The 23622-nt window shown below is 46.8% G+C and overlaps 1 protein-coding gene across 1 annotated transcript in view; it reads left to right on the top strand.

Annotated features, from left to right (window-relative positions):
• Positions 1 to 1694: 1694 nt before the first annotated feature.
• Positions 1695 to 23622, top strand: part of EXD3 (exonuclease 3'-5' domain containing 3) — a 204344-nt gene continuing 182416 nt past the window's right edge. The window contains exons 1-4 of the mRNA XM_060251499.1: positions 1695 to 1825; positions 17006 to 17070; positions 18038 to 18205; positions 19400 to 19567. Coding sequence (XP_060107482.1) covers positions 1702 to 1825; positions 17006 to 17070; positions 18038 to 18205; positions 19400 to 19567 — 525 coding nt within the window. The 5' untranslated portion in view covers positions 1695 to 1701. The remainder of the gene's footprint in view (positions 1826 to 17005; positions 17071 to 18037; positions 18206 to 19399; positions 19568 to 23622) is intronic.

Raw genomic sequence — 23622 nt, 5'->3', positions numbered from 1 at the left:
ACAGAGATCACTGAAGCTGGAAGTTGAATAAAACAGCAGTGATAGGCTTGCCGGATAAAGAGGACATTTCCTCTTTTTTTGGTGTTCGTCCTCTTTTGGACTCTTTTTTTTAAAAAGAATGAAAATGTCCTCTTTGGGGGGTTGGGAGGTTAGGAATATTCCTAGTTAGTAGTAATGATCACAACTGAAATAGTAAGGGTCATAGTTTGAAGTAGTCAGTTGGGAAATACATCCTCTTTTCAAAATATGGTAACCCTAGCAAAGAAGATTTATTTATGTACTGGTTAATAACTGATGATTATGTGGTAAATTATCTTTAAAGCTTGTAGTTACCAGGTCTGCTCATCACCAGAGACAGGCCTCACAACTCTGTCCTCTCCCAGAGGTAGAGTTAAACCACTTTGCAGTGCTACCCGGCCTCAGAGCTTCACAGAAAATTGTATGCTCCCTTCCTGAGACACTTCCCCTCTTTCTGTCTGCAGTCTCCCTCAGGCAGCCCTCAACCCCCTCTGGAGCAAGCACCACACCTATACACTTAAGTGTCAAAACAGCTGAGTGGCTGTTTTAAATCTCAGGGTCAGGACAGCCTCCTGTCCCTTACAGTTCTCTTACCTAGTCTTTCTGGGATATTTGAAAGCTACAGGTCTGAGGTCTGTAAAAGGCTCTATCTAAGAGGTTAAGAAAATTGTGGGGAAAAAGTAACAGCTCTTACAGCCAGAACCAGTCTGGCAGTTACTGGCATCCTCACCATTCAGAAACAGTATATATAATCTGTAAAAAACTGTATCCCTGTATCACACTTTATCATTTGTAAAAAGTTAATCTTAAACATCCATCATTTACTTTCCCTTTCCAGTACAATAAACTTGTTTCTTCTTTTGAAAATCTGTTTTCCTTCATGGTAAATCCACAACAAGGTTAACCAGTTTGTCTGTTTAACCAAGGAAAGGCAGAACATGTGCCTCAGAAGCTCCATCATAATTTCACTCAGAGATAGCTAGCTGTAAATAGTGCCAAACTCCATCAGGCCAGTAAATAAGTATTTCTTTGGCCTCTTTTTCAGCTGTGCTTGGTGGTGTGACAGGGAAGTGAAGTGTGGGCTGTAGTCCTGTGTCCCAAAATCAATACACCCTACCATCATGAAGGCAGCAGCACTGTACTGAATAGAGGGCTGTTTCCCGCCAAAAATATATTATTGTGCCACAGTAGCCTTGGTTAGGGTTTCAAGGAGAAAAAACTGTTCACCCAGAACAATTGTCTTCATATTTAGAGACAATATTCCTCACAGTAATAAAGAAATGACAAGGGCTGCCTATATCTTTTGTGCCTAGCTTCCTTCAGGCATCTGCCTGGCCATTGTTGAAAGCAGGATGCTGGGTAAGGTGGCTCTTTGGTTTGATCCAGTGGGGCAGTTTTCTGTGTTTTTACACATGATAACTAATACAGGCAAGAGAGGGTCACAGATGGCAACTACCCAAGACAATCAGCAATGGGATCTGTTCCTGACTGTGGAATTTGGCCGTCAGATGCAGCAGATTAACAATGGCAGACGGATATTCCAATTGCAATTTGCTACTGTGAGTCTCCCTGGGGCTTCTAGTTGGTTGCTGTTGGCAGGCATTGTATTGACCTAGACGGATCACTGAATTGGTCTCAACGGGTCCATTCTTGTAATGTACAGTTTTAAGAACAGTGTCTGAGATGATTTTTTCCTGTCTTTTCAGAACCGAGACTGTCGGCCTCCAACAGTTAAGATCAGTTCCCATTTCTGCTGTTCACCAAGGCAAGATGCTGAAGGACAGCAGCCCAGGCGATGGCTTTGAAGGTGAGGTATCTGCCATTTTGAAACCTTTGCCTGTCCCCACCCCCCCAATTCGGTTAGAGATGCGGTTTGTTTTTCCTCCATGAGGCTGCTGTGGAAAAACGTACATCTCAATCAAGTGCAAATGTTATGCACATCCACCCATCAAAGTTATTATTCAACATAATTCAAGTTCATATGCAAATATAAGATCCCCGCCTCCTTTTTTGATTGTGTACTTCAGAAAAAACTTGGCTTGCATTTGAGTAAATATTGCATTTGAGTAAAAATAGAGAAAGAGAACAATAGCAGCTGGGATGAAGGTAATGGGGTCAGCCATGATAATGGGGGAGGTAATGGCACCATGTGGAGTGAGCAGGTCTGGTCACCCTTCCCTCCATACCAGCCACAGGTCTCTCAGCATTGTGGCCCCCAATGACATGGTGGGAGAGGGAAGAGAGCTGAAGGAGTCTTTGAATTTTTATCCTCTCCCCTCCTCTGAGCTCAGGAGTGAGAAGCAGTTCTTCCCCATTGGCCTGTGTCCCAGCTTATGAAGACAGCCTCATGTGCCATGCATGCTCTTTTCCACTCTCTGCTCCCTTATAGGAAGAACCAGCCCTGCAGGAGGTCAGGAGTGGCCATCGTTAGTTCTTGCCTGGGCTGGCATAGGCTGCCTTCCCCTCCCCCCCTCCTCCCTCTGTCAATCAGTTGTGTGGCCTTAAGGGGCTCCTGAGCCCTCAATCTGCTGGTCATGGGGTCAGGCAGCCTTAAAGTTCTATATCAAGCCACGTGACCGCTAACATCTCCTTTTCCTTCTCTTTCAACAGTTGCTGCTTGGGGGCAGGGTTTCACCCTGGCAAGTACCCATACTAAGAGGTTGCAGTATGCCTATTGTGCCATAATATAATTCACATAGTCAGACTCTGGAAAAGTCCTGTGTCCTCTTGCAGTTGCTCTCTTTGGGGAAGGAAGCAGGACTCCGATTGGATTCCAATTAACTGCCCCCCCCCTTCTAACAGCAATAGCTATAACAGCCATTATAGAAGGTAGGGAATCTGCAATGCCAGTGTTGGAGCAGGAGAACCTGGATCATCACAGGGCTGGTTCTTTATCAGTGAGAGCCCATCCTCCTACAGGGAGGAATTGTAAGCCAAGAATTGAACCCAGGTCAGTTCCAGAAATGTTGTCTAGGCTGAAGCAGCAGATGCAGGCAGTGAAGCAGTGGGGTCTAATGGAAAGGAGAAACCAAGAAAAGGGTTGTTGGGTCTAGAGAGGAGTCTGTGAATTGCACACCAATTGTTTAAACCTGAAGATACCAAAGGAGGAGCAACATCAAAAGAACTCTGTAGGCTCAGATCATCAGTCCAGCATCATGTTTCCAACTTTGGCTGACAGCAAAATGCTTCTGGGAGTCTCCCAAGCAGGGTAGGAAGCCCAGAGCCTCCCTCCATTTCTTGTTCTGCAGCATCTGTATGCAGTGAAATATTTTATTTATTTAAAAGATTTGGATTTTCTTTTAAAACACTGATGAACCTTGAAAGCAGCATTCACCTAGTCTAAAACCATAGAAAGACAAAAAAGTGTACAGTTAAAAAGTCAATTAAAACCGCTCCAGCAATTGTACTTCTTCTAAAATAATTTTAACCTGTTTTGTAGGCCTGCCAAACAAATGACATTCACGGTTTGTTTGTTTTTTAATTTAAAATTTGGGAACCAGACATATTTCTCTGAGGAGGGCATTTCACAATTTTGTGGCCACACTGCTAAAAATGCCCTGTCTTTCATGCTAGCCCCGCATACTTCTAACTGTTGGGGACACATGGAACAGGACCAAAAAAGACCTGAGTATTCAAGTTGATTTGTACCAGAGGAGGTAATCCTTGAGATATCTTTGTCTTAGCCCATTTGTGGCTTGAATGGGGCTCAGAAACCTAGCTGGAAACCAGTGGACTTTCCATACTGGAGTAATGTGGTCCACCAAACTTGTACTCCTGAACAACCTGCATTATATTAATAAAGTAACTGGGAAACTCAGGGTTGAATCCTTACTCAGCCATGGAAATTTGATGAGAGACCTTGGAGCAGTCAGTCTTGCTCAGCTTAATTTACTTCACAGGGTTGTTGTTGTGTGGATGAGCTGTTTTGGGTTCCTCCTGGTGATGGTGGGGAAGTGGGTACAAATCAATCAATGTGTGGATTGTTCATAGTTTCCATTTAAAGTACTTAGTTTCCATTTAAAGTACTTTCCAACTATCATTTTGGTACTCTAACCAGGAAGTCACTAGGACAGGCTTATATACATTTATATTCTGCCTTTCTCCCCGGACTCAGAACAACTTACATCATTTCCTTGCCTCTGTTGTATCCTCACAACAACTGTGTGACATAGGTTAGGCTGACCCAGTGTTGCCCAGCAAGCTTTCATGGCAGAGTGGCGATACAAACCTGGGTCTTCCTGATCCTAGTCCAAAGCTCCAAAACACTATGTCAGGGGTCCTCAACATGGTGCCCATGACTGACACAATTTCTGGTGCCCACCAAGTATTTTTAGGAAGTAAGTGCGTCCAAGTAGAGCTTTGGCCAAATAAGGCTTCTACTGGAGATTTGACTGGCTGTGCAGATTTTCAAAAATTTCGCTTTGGCAGCAGCTGTCACCACAGTACAAGGATCTCTGCTATGTTACTGAAATTAAGCTGTGGCAATCATTTTGTGGCTGGCTTCACCTCCTGCAGCATTTTGTGGCAGCTATTTTGTTGCGTCCACCATGCCATATCAGAATTTCAGATGTGTCCACAGGCTCAGAATGGTTGGGAACCCCCACACTTATACAGAGTTCTTTGAACATGGACTTTAATTCTTGGTGCTAATTGCCCTTGATACTCCTGGTCAACCTAAACGTGTCTAACCCTTCATCTTCTCTTGCTGGATCCAGAGCAAAGTCTATGTCATGAAAGGGACCCAGAAGGAGGGCCTGCTGTGGTGGTTCTTCCAGTGGACCTACCACATGAGTGTGGAACTTTTCTAATTTTAGGCTTGTAGGGTTTTTCAGATCTGGGCCTTAGACATGTTGGGAGCAGTAGAGTCTGTTGCACAAACAGAGTGAGCAGTTGTATGTTGATTGGGGCAAGAGAGTATGAGTTGCATGAGGGTTTACAGTTTATTTGTGTATATATTTGTGTGTATAAATATTTGTACAAATCAATAAAAGCTGTAGCATTTAGTCATAAGAAAGTAGTGGCAGTCCAGCTGGATCAGGCCAAAGGTCCATCGTGTCTAGTATCATGTTTCACACAATGGCTTTGAAAGTCCCAGAAGTAAAGAGCAGAGGCTGAAGTTAATCTCCATAGCTAATCTCCAGATTCTTATATTTAGAGGTATGCTGCCTCTGAATATTGAGGTTCCATGTAGCTATCATTGCTAATAACCAATAATGGACCTCTCATCCTGTATGGATTTGTTTAATCATAAATTAATTTTAAAAATTATCTTTGCTGTTGGCAAGCACTGCAGCTTGGATGTTATAAATTAATTGTACACAGTGTGAACAAATATTCCTTCAGTGTGTCCTGTATCTATGTAAAATGGTATAATTGTACACTGTGTGAACAAATGTTTGTTCAATCTATCTTGTATCTCTCTTCTATTTTTCTTTTGAACACTTGTTTTTTCCTCCTCCCATGTACGCTTAATTGAGTAATTGATTATTCATATTAATTCTAGCCAATTAACTAAGATCTTTTAAAGAAGTAACAGCCCAGTGTATGGTTGTACCCGTGTGTTTGTATATATTCCTTTACTTACGAAATAGCTAGATCTTTTTTCCCCTCCCCAAGTCCTTCCTTCCTGCATTTCTGAGAAGTAAAGAGGGGGTGTAAAGAATGTTGAACTGTTTGGCCTTGGCAGAGGAGGGGAAACTGAAGAAAACAAGAGACATGATCCTGAGAAGCTGCTGACCTTTTTTGCTACAGCCAGGTGATATTTTTCAGTGCTTCAGCCTCCAGGGGAGCAACAGCATCTTCCTCCCCACCTCCCCAAAGGAGGCTAAAGTTCAGCTTTTATGATGTTCTCACTTTGGGCTTATGGGAAAAGGGAATGCCGCATTCCCATCATTAGGTCATTTGAGTGCATAAAACAAGAGACTCTTGGGTCATAGGGTCAGAGAAAAATGAAATGGCATTTTTCGAAAGATGCATAGTGAACATCTTTTTTTTGTTTTTTTAAGAAGGGGAGGGAGCTCCACAGCAGGTAGGAAAGAGTGATCTCAGGGTAGCATATTTGGCCTGAGCACGTAAGGTTCAAGGCTGACCTTAGCAGAGGGAGATGGAAAATTTTGGATGCTATTCAGATGACCATTTGTTTAATCTACTGTTCTGTTTTTGTTTTATTTTTCTCCTAAATTGGGGCAGGTCATACCACTGTATATTTTAGCCCAAAGTGCCTGGCAATGCAGTTCTAAGCTGAGCTGCACTCTTTTAAACCTGTTAACTTCAGTAGCCTTAGAAAGGAATAGCTCTGCTTAGGATTGCACTGCAGAAGTGTTGCAAAAAGACTACTCTCTCTCTCTAGCATGTTCCTCATGTCATGTCCCATTGCTTGGGAGCCAGTAAACTGTTACAGTGGGGGAGGAGAGAAATGTATGAAAAACACTTGTACAGTTGGTGTAGCACAGTGGATAAGCTGTGATCTGGAAGGCCCCTAGTTCAAATGTCACCTCTGTTGTAACCTCACTCAGTGGTTGTAGGCAAGCCACTGTCTCTAAGTTGTTCTCCTTCCTGCAATAAAGGATAATAGTGCTAGAGCTCCAGCTTGGTGGGCTGTTTACAGTGTATTATCTGGTGGTTACAGAGACCATTTCATCTTGTTTGTGGCTGATACTGACTTTGGGTTTGCTTCCTCAATGCAAGTCAGTGTTACTGTAGGTCAGATTCACTCTTTATCAACCAACAGGTAGCCATGTTAAGTGTTTGTAAGGGTTTCACAAGGGAACTTGCTTTGGAAATGTCTGGAACTTCCAAGACCAAAAAATGACACCAACCCACAAAGTGAACAGGCCAGGCTTTCAGCAGATGTAATCTCTCAAGGGATATTTTGGCTGAGTTCTTTGATTCTCTGCTTCATCTTCCCTCCCCTCCCCATTTGACCAACAGACCTTTGTCCTTCTCTGTCTTTCTCCTGCGGTCTGTCCTGGCTGTCCTCCCTGCGAGCCGCCCGCATTAAACAATACCATTTCCAAGACAAACAGCAAATTCATCGGAGAGGCTGACCTGAGAATTTGGAGCCACTGGTTTCCTAGAATTAAAAGGCCTGGGAGCTGTTGGTCTGTCAGCTTGCCAAGCTGGAGACAATGACTCGGGTTCCATTTTCCTCCTTTGATATGAGCTTGAATGCGTGTCCCAAGTGGGCAACAAAATGCAGACTTCAAATAGATGAGAATCGGTATTCCTGCACAGTACACTCTCTTCCCCTTCACAAGGCCCAAGAAAGACCAGTTGTATTAGTCTGTGTGAGAGACTCATAGCTGGGCTTTCTCAGCTCTGTGCCTTACGCAGCTGAACTCAAGGAGAGTTAAAGGTATGAGTCCCAGCAGGCTCTGGGCTCCACTTATTCTTCCATTCTACAGGTGAAAGTAGGCACAATGTCTTTTACACAAAACATGATTTCTTGGGTGGATGAGCACATTTATACACTTGCTCTTTTCTGGAAGCTTGTCTATTTCTTGCTGCATGATTTGTATGAATTTATTGTGCCATCATAGGTTGTCTGTTAGCAAACTAACCCTAACTGCCTCTCTCTTTAAAAATATGTTGTAGATCAATAATAATTTCAAAGCAGTAACCGTGTTAGCCTGTTGTGGTAGAATTAAGCCAGAGTCCAGTAAGAACCATAAAAACTAACATCTTTTATTATGTTATGCTGGGGGGGGGGATGTCCATCTTAGAAATGCTACCAGTCTACAGTTTAATTTTGGTGAAATGTTTAAAGTCACTGGTTGTGCTAATTGTAGAAGAGATGCAATGAAAATATATTAGGAACATTCACTATCTGGATAAAGTGGTTGGAAAGTGTGATTAGAAAACTGAGAAAGAGAACCTCAGTCTGGATTTGGTCTTGTGCAGATGATACCTTGACAGATGATACCTTAAATGACTTTTTATAAGGATCCTTTAAAAGAATTAGATCTCTTTCTCTCTGTGTCACTAACACAGATGTTTATATTCTGCTTTTTCACAATGGCTTGCGAAGTAGTTTACAGAATAAAAGATAAATCAAATAAAACAGTTCATAGAAGAAGAAGACTGAAGATTTATACCCCGCCCTTCTCTCTGAACCAGAGACTCAGAGCAGCTTACAATCTCCTATATCTTCTCCCCCCACAACAGATGCCCTGTGAGGTGGATGGGGCTGAGAGGGCTCTCACAGTAGCTACCCTTTCAAGAACAACTCCTGCGATAGCTATGGCTAACCCAAGGCCTTTCCAGCAGCTGCAAGTGGAGAAATGGGGAATCAAACCCAGTTCTTCCAGATAAGAGTCCACACACTTAATCATTACACCAAACTGTCTCTTAGAAAGCAGCAGCAGCAGCAGATAGATCAGGGGTGTCAAATATGTAGCCCGGTGGCCAAATGAGGCCTCCCAGAGGGTGCCTATCAGGCCCCCAAGCAACTGGCTGTCACCTGCTTCCTTCTCTCTTGCTTCTTTCTGCATAACAGCTTGCTTTGCAAGGCTTGCTCAATCACACAGGAGCTACAGAACAGAACCTCTGTTTTCTCCATTGGCTGAGCCTCCTCCCTTGGGGAGGAAGGGGGGAAAGCAGAGCTTGTTTTTCCAGGCTCTCTCAATCACACGGCAGAGCTACTGAGCCAAGTCTCTCTTCCTTCTATTGGCTGAGGCTCCTCCCTCTCCTTGGGCAGGAAGGAAAGAGCCAGTGCTTCCTTTGCTCAGTTCCCTGGATCCCATGGGACAGATACAAAGAAAGCACCTTTAAGTCCAATGAGTGCTAATATTTTAAGTTTTTGTTTTAAAAACATTTGATTGTGTTCGTCTGTGTCCTTTATAAAGTTTACATCTCCGCTACCTAATCTTAAATAGGTATACACATGGCCTGGCCTGGCCTGACATGGCCTGGCCCAACCTGACATGGCCCGGCTCAACAAGGTCTCATTTATATCAGATCCGTCCCGCATAACAAATGAATTCAATACCCCTGAGATAAATCATCATGATGTTAAGGAGTATGTGTGCAAAATTAGGAAAAGAAACTAAAAGTATAAACATCAGAAGAATTTTTAAAACTTCTTTATTTTTGTTGATTTGAACATAATTATTTAGCTTATATATAGCCTACTTTTCTCACTGAGATGTAAATTGGATTATTGAGTACCAGAAAAATTTAATCATACAGTATGGGACATCAAATTAACAATGCATTTGAACCAGGAATACATAACTGAATGACAATATGACTAACTAATGGTCCAGGCCAGCTTAGTGCAAGATATGCAGAATGTAGGATGACAAATGTACCAAACAATGTTATACCTATTCCCCACCCTCCTATGAAGGCATCCTTCTAAACTGGTCTGTGAAGTAGCTGACAAATGATTTAAATAAAAGAAAGCACCCAGTTGGAGAGTACAGTGAGTGGGCATCCTGGTTTTTCTTCATTTAGCTGACAGGACTGGCTTCAGCTTCCTTCTTGAAGATCCATTTATATTTAACAGAGGCTGCAACGGGATTGGCATTTTATGACTTTGGTTCCAGTCTCTATGTACAGCTCCATTTTGCCATATATAATGGTACAGCTGTAATTGCTGCATTTTTCTATAAATGCAGCTGAGATCACATTTCTTGCCTGATCTGCTATGAAATGTGACCCCTGACTTGCATTTTGTGTTCGAGTTGATGGAGAGCTTCAACAGAGCTGGCCTCCATTTGTGAGATATGACAGAGGTCAAGCGCTGTGGTAGAGTCTGGATGGTATACATGGTATGGCAGTTAGAAGAAGACTGGCTTAATTCTTACAGAGGTGGTAAAATGTACTGCTTCAGATTGCTGGTAGTGGAGAGGGCTCACATTGATTTTCTTTAAAAAATCCTCTTTCCTGACGTGCTGCTTTTCCATGTGCAGGCAAAAGGCTAGATATAAGCTTCATTTGTGAAACATAGGTGTCTGTGTGCAGGGGATTTTTCCATGAAGGATCATTCAGTCATGTGAGTCCCCATCTGGATAGATTGTCTCAGTGTCATGGGTGCTGGGGACCCTGTAGAGGAAGTTGAGCCTGCAGCAGAAACTGTGCCCCTGCCACCTGCACCAGTGCCCCTGCCTCCTGCTGGAGAAGATCCCAGCCCCCCTGCCTCGCCCTCTCGGGTGGCGCGTGTGCGTGACCGCCTCCGTCAGGACCTCAGGGATCGGAGGAGGGCGGCACGCTCACAAGCAAGACGCTCCCTGAGCCCTGAGTTTTGAGAGGATTCTGGCCCTTCTAAGAGCAAGGATGCTTGAGTTGCAACAGGATCCTGGCTGCCTCTCTGAGCCAGCAATTAGCCCAAATGGGCAACAGCCAGCAGAGGGCTATATAGCTGTAGGCTTTGGGAGGAGGCTTTGTGGAAGCAACTAGTCATCTACCTGACGTCCTAGCATCCACTTCGGCTTTTGACTTTGGACCTCCTGACCTTGGCTTGACTTCTGGACCCCCTGACTACGGCTTCTGAACCTCTGACCTACGATACCTGGACAACGATTTGGCTTTGGCACCTTGGACACTCTTGCTCACTGGTTACAGACCTTGGACTGCCCCTGGTCTTCGCCTGGCCTGGCCCCAGCTCGTGACAGATTGCTTCCACCCACACAAACACCCATTCCACAGGATGGATGCTGAAGCAAGTGGAACCGCAGGACTACTGGCTGCCCTCCAAGCCCAGGTACAGCAGCTGACACAGGCAGTAGTGCACTTGCAGCAACAGCCTGCAGCCAGTGCTCCAGCCAAGTGCCCAGTTCCCCCACCTGACAGATTTGGGGGTGCTGTGGAAGAATTTCCTGCGTTCCTGGCACAGTGTCAGCTGTACTTTGAACTAAGAGCACGGGACTTCCCCAATGACAAGACGAAGGTGTGTTTTATCATCAGTCTGTTAAAGGGGCAGGCGGCCAAGTGGGCCACACCCCTACTGGTTGGGTCCTCTCCCCTACTGACTGATTACCAGGGGTTTGAGGCCCACCTGTCTGCTGCCTTCTCCAACCCAGTCCAAGCAGCCACAGCCAACCGGAAAATCAGGGCCCTGAAACAAGGCCAGTCCTCGGTGGCTCAGTATGCCACCGAATTCAAGCTCCTGGCCCAAGACTTGGCGTGGAATGAGGCTGCTCAGATGGACCAGTTTACCGAGGGGTTGGCAGAGGAAGTCCTGGACGAACTGGCCAGGGTGGAGCGGCCCCCCACGCTCCAGGAACTTATCACCCTCTGCCTCCGCATCGATGGCCGCCTGGAAAGTCGCCGCCAAGCCAAGACCCGAGGGCGCCAGCTCCCTGCGCCATGCCACTTGGCTCCTCTCCCATCCCCAGCTAGTACCAGAGACGAGGGTGAGCCTATGCAGCTTGGAGCTGCTCGACCCCACCTGACTCCAGAAGAAAAGGCCAGACGCCGCACGCAGAACCTGTGCCTCTACTGCGGCACGGCAGGCCACTATGCCTCTGGCTGCCCTGCTAAACATCGAATACCCAGACCTACATTGCCACCGCCGCCAAAAGGCCAGCCCCAGGCGTAAGTGGACCCTCCAGCCTGGGGCGACTAGCTGGGTCCTCCGAACAACAGGCTGATACCCCGGGCCCGTTCCTGCTACCAGTCAAACTCCATCTGCCCGATGGGCGCTGGCTGTTCGTGTATGCCATGCTGGACTCGGGAGCGGCCCACTGTTTCGTAGATGCCGCCTTTGTAAAGCAGCACCAGATCCCAGTGCAGCCAAAAGAGATTCCGACGCTGGTGGAGGCTATTGACGGGCGCCTCCTCCGTTCTGGCCCCGTCACCCAGGAGACCTGTCCCATCACCTTCCACGTCCAGCAGCACCAAGAACAGCTGCAGTTTGATGTCGCCCGCATGCCTCGCTTCCCGCTGATTCTAGGCCTTTCCTGGCTGAAGCTGCACAACCCCATCGTGGACTGGGCTCAGCAAGAACTACGCTTCCGAGACCCATGCCCCCATCTGACTCCTCCCACCACTCTAGCAGCCGGCATCCCGAGTGGTGGTCCTCAGCTCCCTCAGAAGTATGCAGATTTCGCCGATGTCTTTGAAGAGACAGGAGCAGATCAGCTTCCCCCTCACCGACCCTATGACTGTGCCATTGATTTGGTACCTGGGGCACCACTCCCGGTGGGGCGTCTGTACCCAATGTCGGAGCCTGAGTTGGCAGCTTTGCGAGACTACCTTGACAAGAACCTGAAGCGCGGGTTCATCCGACCCTCAACTTCTCCCCTGTCTGCTCCAGTCCTCTTCGTGAAGAAGAAAAGCGGGGAGCTCCGGCTGTGCAATGACTACCGGGCCCTGAACAAGATCACCATCCGCGACCGGTACCCTCTACCACTGATCCCTGAACTCTTGGATCGTTTAAAGGGGGCCCAAATCTACACCAAGCTGGACCTCCGCGGAGCGTACAATTTGGTGCGCATACGGCCCGGAGACGAATGGAAGACCGCGTTTGGGACCCGATACGGGCAGTACGAGCACCTGGTGATGCCCTTCGGATTGACCAACGCCCCCGCTGTCTTCCAGAGGTTCATGAATGATGTATTCCGGGACCTGCTCGACCGCTTCGCGATCATATACCTGGATGACATTCTAATTTACTCCCGCAATCCTGCCCAGCATGCCGAGCACGTCCGCCAGGTCCTACAGCGCCTACGAGCCCATGGCCTCTACGCCAAGCTGGAGAAGTGCGACTTTGACCTGCGCTCCGTCGAGTTCCTTGGTCACATTGTGTCACCACAGGGAATCCTCATGGACCCGAAAAAGGTGGAAGCGGTCCTGACCTGGCAGGCCCCTCAGAATCGCAAAGACCTGCAGCGGTTCCTTGGTTTTGCCAACTACTATCGGCAATTCATCCCAGCCTATGCATCTCTGACAACACCCCTGACTCAACTACTCCGCCCCAAAGAACCTTTCCACTGGTCCCCAGAGGCCGATAACGCTTTCTCCACCCTGAAGACCCGCTTCGCCACCGGGCCACTCCTGAGATACCCCGACCCCCAGCTTCCCTTTACGGTGGAAGCTGATGCCTCCAACGTGGCCCTGGGAGCAGTGCTGTCCCAGCGCGAGGAGCCGTCCCAGCCACTCCAGCCCTGCGCCTATTACTCACGCCAGCTCACTGCGGCAGAGAGGAACTACACCATCTGGGAGAGGGAGTTGCTCGCGATCAAGGTGGCTTTTGAGGTTTGGAGACATTACCTTGAAGGGGCTCGCCACCCTGTCCAAGTGCTCACCGACCACCGGAACTTGGAGCATCTCCAGACCACCCGCCGTCTCAACCAGCGCCAGATCCGGTGGTCCCTATTCTTCTCCCGCTTTGACTTCAAGATCACCTACATCCCCCATACCCAGAACCGGAAAGCCGATGCGCTCTCGCGGAAACCGGAATACGCTCCTGCTTCGACTGAGACCGTGCCTGCTGCTCCCATCCTGCCACCCTCAGTGTTTGCAGCCACCTCCACTTCACCAGCACTCGTGGAGGACATTCGTGCTAGCCAGGCCAATGATCCCTGGGTCCAGCAACACCTCCAGGCACTCCAAGATGGCTCAACAGGCGAGTTCACGACTCGAGGCGGCCTCTTGCTACACCACGAACGCCTCTATGTGCCGCCCGGGCCCTTGCGGGCAGAAGTACTACGCATGACCCACGACGTGTTACCCGCTGGGCACTTTGGACAACATAAGACCACCCACTTGCTGACACGGGAATTCTGGTGGCCACGAGTTCGCTCCGATGTTGCCCGTTATGTCAGCTCCTGTGACGTCTGCCGACGGGCCAAAGACGTCCCAGCCAAACCCTCGGGGTTGTTACAGCCCTTGCCCACACCCTCAGGACCCTGGGATACCATCTCGATGGACTTCATCACGGAACTTCCACGATCCAAGGGTCAGACGTGCATCTTGGTGGTCGTCGACCTATTTACCAAGATGGCCCACTTCATTCCGTGCCCGAAACTTCCCACAGCTCAGGAGACAGCCCAGCTCTACCTGCAACACATCTTTCGTCTGCACGGACTCCCAGCCCACCTGATCTCAGACCGGGGCCCCCAGTTCTCCTCTCGGTTCTGGCAAGCCCTCCATTCCAGCCTGGGGACTCGAGTGCACCTGTCCTCAGCTTACCACCCACAGACAGATGGTCAGACAGAGCGCACCAATGCCACGCTAGAGCAATATCTCCGCTGTTACACCTGCTACCAGCAGGACGACTGGACCACTCTGTTGCCTCTAGCGGAATTTGCATACAACAACGCGGTCCATTCCTCCACCCAAATGACCCCGTTTGCTGCAACCTACGGGTACCACCCTCGGTTCTTCCCGGCGATCCTGCCACCCACGAATGTCCCCGCCGTTGAGGCCTACCTGCAAGAACTCCGCGCCAGCCAAGACTTGCTCCGAGAGCAGCTACAGCGGGCCAAGGAAGCCTATAAACTAGCTGCGGACCGGAAGAGGCAGGAAGGCCCCCCAATCCAGCCGGGGGATCAGGTGTGGCTCTCAACTCGCTACCTGCGCCGGCCTGGTCGGTCTCACAAGCTGGATGCGCGGTTCATTGGACCCTACCCTGTCTTAGAACAAATAAACCCCGTCGCCTTCAGGCTCCAGTTGCCACCCCACCTCCGCATTCACCCCGTGTTCCATCGCTCCCTCCTTGTTCCAGCTGCACGCCCTGACCCAGCTCGGCCTCCTTCTCCACCGCCACCACCACCAGTGTTGGTGGGTGATGAAGAAGAATACGAGGTGCGCCAGATCCTGGACTCCCGGTACCATCGTGGAGGCCTCCAGTACCTTGTGGACTGGGAGGGATACGGCCCAGAAGACCGGTCTTGGGAGCCCGTGGACAATCTTCATGCCCCAGACTTGGTGCAACGGTTCCACAACGACCACCCCGACCTCCCAGGCCCCTCGACGGAGGGGGGCCCTGGGGGGGGGGATAGTGTCATGGGTGCTGGGGACCCTGTAGAGGAAGTTGAGCCTGCAGCAGAAACTGTGCCCCTGCCACCTGCACCAGTGCCCCTGCCTCCTGCTGGAGAAGATCCCAGCCCCCCTGCCTCGCCCTCTCGGGTGGCGCGTGTGCGTGACCGCCTCCGTCAGGACCTCAGGGATCGGAGGAGGGCGGCACGCTCACAAGCAAGACGCTCCCTGAGCCCTGAGTTTTGAGAGGATTCTGGCCCTTCTAAGAGCAAGGATGCTTGAGTTGCAACAGGATCCTGGCTGCCTCTCTGAGCCAGCAATTAGCCCAAATGGGCAACAGCCAGCAGAGGGCTATATAGCTGTAGGCTTTGGGAGGAGGCTTTGTGGAAGCAACTAGTCATCTACCTGACGTCCTAGCATCCACTTCGGCTTTTGACTTTGGACCTCCTGACCTTGGCTTGACTTCTGGACCCCCTGACTACGGCTTCTGAACCTCTGACCTACGATACCTGGACAACGATTTGGCTTTGGCACCTTGGACACTCTTGCTCACTGGTTACAGACCTTGGACTGCCCCTGGTCTTCGCCTGGCCTGGCCCCAGCTCGTGACACTCAGTGAGAATTAGGCCTTTGGAAAGATGGGGGGTGGGTGAACCAAGTGCTTGTCAGTCATCTCCATGGCTTTATACTTGTTGGTCAGAATGTAGATTGGCATGAAGAGGTTGAGTTTTTGCTGAGCAACTGGGCAAGCATCCTGTTTTGTACTTTGCCAACTCCAGCTCAGGAAATTCCTGGAGATTTAGAGGTAGGGTCTGTGGAGGGCAGAATTTAGGGAATGGAGGCAGTTCAGTGGGGATGTGGTGCCCCCTGAAGCCTCCATTTCCTTCTGTGTAGTCTGGAGATCAGCTGTAATTCTGGGAGAATGCAAGACTCCAGCAGGAGATTGGCAACCTTATGAGTCAAAACAGCAGCAGTGTTTTCTCTGATGTTTTCAGTGTCAAATGGGCAGAGTGCATGTGAACAGCCCCAGTAGCACCCCTGTTGACTGACACACATCCCCAAACAATCGTCAGTTTCCTGTTTGACTGACAGGAGAAAAACAGGATGCAAGAGGTGTTTATCGCAAGGAACGAGATAAGCAGGCTCCCGGGCATTTCTAGAGGAATTCAGGACTTTGGCTAGTCATAAAGCACGTGGTCTACAGCAGGGCAGGGTTGAAAGAAAGGAAGGGCGGCGAGTTGAACTGTCCAAGCCTCTTGCAAGAACCACCATCATCATTGAATGAGTGAAGTGTGTGTATCCGGAGATCCTGTAATTTTCCCATAGGAAAAACTGGTTTAGTTCACCATGGGCTTCTAAAGCAACTTAAAAGAGGAAGCAAATGTGCATGTGCACCAGTACTATGTTGAGTAGTAGCCAGGGGTTGGGGTTTTAGTTCTGCCATTAACTTGCTAGATGGCATTGAGCTCACTCAGTTAAAATGAAGTTTTGGATGGGGTGGGTATCCATTCCTGGTCCAAGCCCCTCTCTCTGACTTGGGTTTCTCAGGGTTGGAGTGGACTAACGGTTGGTTGACATCCCACTTTGAGAAAAGAGATGGCAGTCTTGAATCCTCAGTGCCATTTGGATAAATAACACCAGTATATTTGGGCAGAAGTTCAGAATATATTGATAGGTATTGTGTGTGTTTATAAAATGTAATATAATATGTGTGCATATAGGTGTCAAAAGGTAAAGGTGGTCCCCTGTGCAAGCACTGGGTCATTACTGACCCATGGAGTGACATCACATCAGGATGTTTTCTTGGTAGACTTTTACTGGATGGTTTGCTATTGCCTTTCCCAGTCATCTGCACTTTCCCCCCAGCAAGTTGGGTACTCATTTTACCGACCTCAGAAGAATGAAAGGCTGAGCCGGGCTACCTGAACCCACCTTCCACCAGGATCAAATTCAAGTCGTGAATAGATCTTGGACTGCAGTACTGCAGCTTACCACTCTATGCCACAGGGCTCCTCACATATAGGTATAACTGTGGATAAAAATTGCTATCCTTCCTTCTTTCCAGGTTGGGATCCACTATCATTGCGAGGAAATCTTCAGCTTCTCTTAGCAAAGAAAGAAATGGAAAAGGTGAGACCAGTTTTTTTTTTAAAAAAAAACTCCTACCATCTTAGAGGTGAATGAATTATACAAATAAAGAACATTTACTGGACATTTTTTTTTATGGTTGCATGATTTAGCGCTCTCATGCTAGCAGGGAAAGAACCTATGTTGAACATTGATGCTCTATTAATATCGACTTTTGAGACCATCTTTATAGGCATGATTAGGGCTAGGAACTTGCTTCTGTTTTAAATAAATGAATAGCTAGATACTGCACATCCCAGTTGCATGTTAGATACCAAATTCTTTGGGCAAGTGTAACCATGGGCACAAACACAGGCATGTAGCACTAATTCTGAATGGAGATAGATGTACTTTGTGCCAAAAGCATTAATATTCTGCCCCAGGAAGAAGGGATTCTGCAGTCTGCATAAATTATGCACATGGAGTGCTTCTGCATGCTTTCTTTTCTTGGCCTAATCTGCAATTTTTAGCATGCTGGACTTTTGCCATATCTGCTCCCCACTGAGTGTTATTCAGTAGCTTTTCTGGCTTTTGAGATTTCAGCAGGTCTTGCTACACATTTGCTAACAAATCTGCTTTAAAACAAAAAAGAGCTGAGAGTTTCAGCAGCATATCTTGTGTTCTTACAGAATTATAGCCCTGGTTATAAAGTCTGGCTGACAAATGCATGTCTTTGTTTCCATCTTCAGAGAGCCAGTCTGGTGTAGTGGTTAAGTGTGTGGACTCTTTTTTGGGAGAACCAGGTTTGATTCCCCACTCCTCCAGTTGCACCTGCTGGAATAGCCTTGAGTCAGCCATAGCTCTGGCAGAGGTTGTCCTTGAAAGGGCAGCTGCTGTGAGAGCCCTCTCAGCCCTACCCGCCTCACAGGGTGTTTGTTGTGGGGGAGGAAGGTAAAGGAGATTGTGAGCCATTCTGAGATTTGGAGTGGAGGGCAGGATATAAATCCAATATCATCTTATTCTTCCACAGCTCAAGGAGGAAATCTGGTTGGCCTTTGCAACCCTCAAAGATCCATTGGAATGGCTTTTGGATGTGCTAGAGGCCAGCAGTGATTGGAAAGGGAAAGGGCATTCTCTGGCATACCACATCGCCCATGAGCTACAGTTCTGGATAAAGGAACATCCTAATGGCCAGTTGGTGAGTGGATGTGTCCTGTGCCTGGATGGAACCTGATAGATTTTTGTGTCCTGTAGGCATGCCCCATTTTTATCACATCAGCTTGTTCTTTCCCAAAGAAACTTTAACATTTGTTGTTATGTATGTGCTCGTGTGCACACATCCCTGCTGTGAGCACTGTCTGCATGCCAGCCATCAGTCTACAAAATCTGATGCACAGCGCACTGCCAACAGCAGGTGTGCAGTGATGGCTGCTTAAGTCAAACCCTGCAAGAAAGTGAGGCCAAAGAATGTCATGTTTTTATTGACATCCCCCTGCAGGTTCAGGGTTTCTAACGATCAGGCTACGTGGTGGATCTGCCTAAGTTCAGAGAGACCAGCTGAGAATCCAGGTTGACATATGAACTGCCCTGCAAGATCAGACCAAAGGTCTATTTACAGATTTTGTTTGGCTTTTGTAGTCAGTCCTTATTTGTGGTTGCTTCTGGCCATTCTCTCCTGAGACTCCTGACATGCATGGAGGATTGGGGGAGGGTCCTCATCACTGAGGTTTTGCTCTTGGAAGCAGATGATATTTTTCTTCTGAATTCTTTCAAAGCTCATCCCAAGATCAGAGAAAAGTTCTTGCCTGTCTTGGGAGAGGCAGGGTAAACAATATAGCTTACCCAACAATTGCATTTTTGGATGCGTCTATGCATCTAGCCCAGCATCCTGTTTCCAGCAAAGGCCAGCCAGATGCTACTGGGAAGCCCACAAACAGGGCATGAAGGCAACAGTCTTGCTTTCTGTTTGCTGTCCCCAGCATGGTAGTCATACTACCTCTGCAGATGGAAGTCTCCTTTACCTGTTAACTCTCAACTATTTGTATGTGTCTCCTTATTCATGAATTTGTTTTGTTTTAAAAAGCTACCAGAGTTTTAAATGGCCATCACCATATCTAGTGGCAGTGAATTCTATAAATTAATTTTGTATTGGATTATGTGTCAAATTAAAGTGATGTACTTGCAGGGAGGGAAGAAAACAGTCATGAATAGGAATAAGAATGAGTTACACAATCTGAATTTTCCATTGGCTGATTTTGAAAGCAAGTGTCATTGGGGCAAGCATGTAAGAGTTTGTTTCCAATTCAGCTCCCAAAAGCTGATGCTATACCACTCTGACGCAAACAAAATTACCATGCATAGACTTTTTGAATTCCTCTCTCTGAATTCTCAGTCTGATTTGAGGTTAAGGAAGCTCCAGACCCGTGTGTTCCCCTTGCTTGCTCAGTGCCACATCAGCCTGATGGACCTGATGATCAGCATCTATCAGCTGCATGCTGCAGATCGTTGCCAACTTCTGGGGCACATCAGCCACCTTTGCCACAAGGACAAGTTCAAAGAGGTGAGTCAGACCCATTGCTGTGCCTTTCCCCCCCTTCCCAGTTCCTAATCCTCCTGCCTTTATCTATAATATCCCCCTGGACCTCACTGAAGGAAGGAACACTGATTTCAGTTGGCCAAAGAGTAATTAGTTCAGGACCAGTTTTTAAATTTTGGTTTTAACAGATACCAGTGAATTCATGATTTCTTAGAACTGTGATCATACTTTGTTGTTGGATTTTAATACTTGCATCTTTAATGGTGCTGGTTTTATGATGTTTTGTTGTGCAGCCCTCTTGCATGGAAGGGCAAGATATAAAAAATTGAATGAAAGGATAAAGCTCAGATAAACCATCATGCTGCTGCTTCCCCATGTTGGCAATCGTACATTTAGAAAAAGAAATCTGTAATATACTTTCATGGCCACTATGTGGTGGTGTTGCTTGTTCCCAGGTCCCAGAGTAGGAGTTTCAAGTTTGAAGAAATGGTAGCTCTTAACATCGGAGGTGGGAGATTCAAAGGACGAGCTGTTTTCTAGGCTCTGGGCCAATTTCTTGGGGCCTGTGCATTCAGCAATAAACGCATCCAGCTGTATCGTTCAGCTCTGTCTCGCCAGCCGCAGGAGAAGGGCTTTCTTTCCTTTTTAAAAAGAAGTGTTGTTTGTTACAAAGGAGGGTATCTGATTACGAGAGTGTAACTGTGTGTCTGCTCATAATTTTGGGTAAAAGGGGTTTGAAGCATGTTCATTCAGTAAGTTCAATGCTGAAATCTCAGTTGTGTGGCAGAGTCTGTGGAGGGAAAGGAACTTTGAACAGATACACAATTAGATTTTTTTTTTTCATGTCTCATATTTCCTCCAAAAATTCATGGTGCAGTACCTGGGTCATTCGTTTTATCATCACAACAGTCCAGTGAAGTAGGTTAAGCTGGGAGATGGGGACTGGCACAAGGTAACCCAGTGAACTTCGTTGCTGAGTGGGAACTTGGGGTCTGCAGTCTCCTAGTCCAACATTCTAACCACTATCTCACACTTTATCAGTTCACATAATAATACAGAGTGCCTAATTCTGAGTCAGAAGATTGGTCCATCTGCCTCTGCTACCTACTCTAAATGTCAGTGGCTTGCCACATTTTCACATTAAGCTTTTCTTTAGCTCTGAGCAAGTGAGTCCCTGCATGCATAGCATGTGTTCTACTACTATGCCAGGGACCCTTCATTATATGATTGGGCAAATGTCATGTGAGAGTTCTTTTTCATGGCAACCTCTGTTTGATGCCAGTTCACTGCACACCAGAAACCACTGTTCCCATGTGAGCCATCATATTGGTTTTCAGAATCATTAGCTGCTATAGAAACAAGACCTTAACCACAGATTGCTCCATAGATACAATGTAGAGATCCTGTACTTTAGTAAATAGTTTTAGTTGGGATGGTGTGTCAGACCATTAGTTGCTGAGGGCATATGATTTATATTTATCAGTGCCTAAAATCTGATAGGTGCTGTCCAAAGATAAAATTGGAGAGGCACCCTTTGTACAGGTGTACAAGCTAAAAGTTGTATAAACCTCCCCTCTGTGTTTTCAGTGTTGACTATTGGTTTCTGAGGAAACCAAGATGGCTGCCGGCAGGCCCTTTTTTCAAACAATGCCGGAATTGAGCAGACTTTGAGGCTAATATAGCGGCAGTGAATAGGCCAGGCCTGTGCTTCAAGAAAGAATGAGGGGCTAGGCAGAAGGCAGGCTAGTGTTTCATCCGCATCTTATGTTACACTTCAGCCTTTCAAAGGGTGTCTGGCCCCTGCTTGAATGGGCCTCTCTTGCGCTCCCCAGTGCGAGGATGGGGCAGACAAAGGAGACTCTTGTCACTGGCCGGCCCCTTTAGGGAAGAAAAGCCATTGTCATATGAACAGGAGCAGTCTGGCGTGCTTCAGTGCCCCCATGATACCGCTAAGTCCCCCTCAGCAAAGGACATTGAAGGCCCTGTCAGCTTTGATTAGCGGGGTCTCATGACTTAATGTGCCGCGATATTTCACGTCGAAGGGGTGGCGGCCGTCTTCAGGCAAAATGAATGCCCTCTATTGTCTATTGAGTTATTTTATTTACATTTTTAAACAGCTTATAAAGGTAAAAAGATAACTGTGCTTTTTAAAAGAAAAGAAGAAAGCCCTGTTCCTTTTGCTTCTGGATTTTTGGGGAGGAAGGGAGTGCATTAGCAGGTCACATACAGTAGAAGTTGTTTTGAAGGCCAGCAGTAGAGTCTCTCTCTCTCTCTCTTTTGTTTAATAGCAGTATATTAAATTCTAAACAGGTGGTTGTGGAGACAGGCCAAGGAAGGCCAATCAGTCGCTCCCCCCCCCAACCCCCCCCTAGGATTTACATGGATGAGAATGTTTTTTGGTGCTTTATGGACTTGGAAAATTATGTTAATTGGTTTTCTTTAATGAAGACAGGGAAAATATATATTTAGTGCTGCTTTTGTTTAAATATTAAATGCTCTTTTCCCACAACCATTTGACTGTTTTTAGTTATGGGGTTGTAATTTAAATAACTCATCTGTATCCTTCCAAGGAGCTCAGTGTGGCTAATATAGGTTTTTTTTTTATTTGAACCTAAACTGTAGTTATAGTCTCATACACTAACGCTATACTACATTGGCTTTCTCTATGCAGAATCGATTTAGCTTTTTTCTTAATTTAAAGAGATAAGATTTAAATGAACTATGGCATTTATTTTGTTGATTTGCACATTCATTTCCCCATGGAAGCTTTTCCCATCAGATCAGTGCTAATAGGTAGCTAATGGTGGGAATCATCGCCCATGTCAACTACCAGCAACTACCATCAGTTGACTGGTGGTGGGACTTACCAGTAGAAAGAGAAAGGCATAGTCCACATTGCCAGCGAAGTGACATTATCATGCCAGTGACTTCCAGTTTTGCCCAAATACCAAAGCATCACCTGAAAGTCTCTGGCAGTGTGATGACATCCTTCCTATGCACCACCAGCAACATGGACTGGGTCTTTCTCTTTCTGCTGGTAAGTCCCACCCCCTTCATCTCCTGCTGGTTGCCAGGAGGGATCTCGTAACTCTATTGTATTGACATATGAGATGGATGACAGGAATGTTTTTATTGCTCTAAAATTGTTCACCTTCCCCAAATTCAGTGCATTGGCTAATACAACCATGTAAAAGAGACTGTCTCCCTCTCTCACTTGGTATAAAATGTATTGTTAAAACACATGCATACATGTCAGAATTCCCTGCTCAGAGAAGCTATATAAAGTAAGTAAATTAAATTGCAGTGTATCTGCATAATTCATTCTGCTACTAGTTGTGGGCACAATATACTGGAGTCTTGTCTCTGACCACTGGAGGTCTCTTTTAGCAACTCTTTTCTGGCTTTGGAGATTTCCCTGGTGTATCTTCATTGCCACAAGGGCTAGAAACTTGAGATTTTTAAAAAGTAATGCTGAGATTTGCTAAGTCTGCCAATTAAACTCTTCTTTTGAGAATTAAGCGTAGACTAATCCTCTTGTTTTCAGGATTGTCTTTAAAATCTTTCAGAATAATGACCAATGCTCCATCCATATCATTTTTGGCTGCTATGTGGTATGAGCTCAGAAAAGCATTACATGCACAGCCTTATACAAATCTGTGCTTTTTATAGGGTTGCCAATCCCCAGCTGGAGGCAGGGAATCCCCTGGTTTGGCGGTCCTCCCTCTGCTTCAGGGTCATCAGAAAGTGTGTGTGTGTGTGGGGGGGGAAATGTCTGCTGGGCACTCTGTTATACTCTGTGGAGACCAATTCCCTTAGGATATAATGGAGAATTGATCTGTGGGTATCTGGAACTCTGGGAAGGCTGTTTTTTTAGTTAGAGGCACCAGATTTTCAGCATAGCATCTGATGCCTCTCCTCAAAACACACCACATGTTTCAAAAAGATTGAACTGGGGGACCAATTCTATGAGCCCCCAAAGAAGGTGCCTCTATCCTCCATTATTTTCAAATGGAGGGAAGGCATTTAAAAGGCGTACGATGCTTTAAATGTGATTGCCAGAACTCCTTTTGGAGTTCAGT

Source organism: Heteronotia binoei, chromosome 12, assembly GCF_032191835.1.
Source record: "Heteronotia binoei isolate CCM8104 ecotype False Entrance Well chromosome 12, APGP_CSIRO_Hbin_v1, whole genome shotgun sequence".
Lineage (NCBI taxonomy): Eukaryota > Metazoa > Chordata > Lepidosauria > Squamata > Gekkonidae > Heteronotia > Heteronotia binoei.
This window is presented reverse-complemented; position numbering and strand designations above follow the sequence as displayed.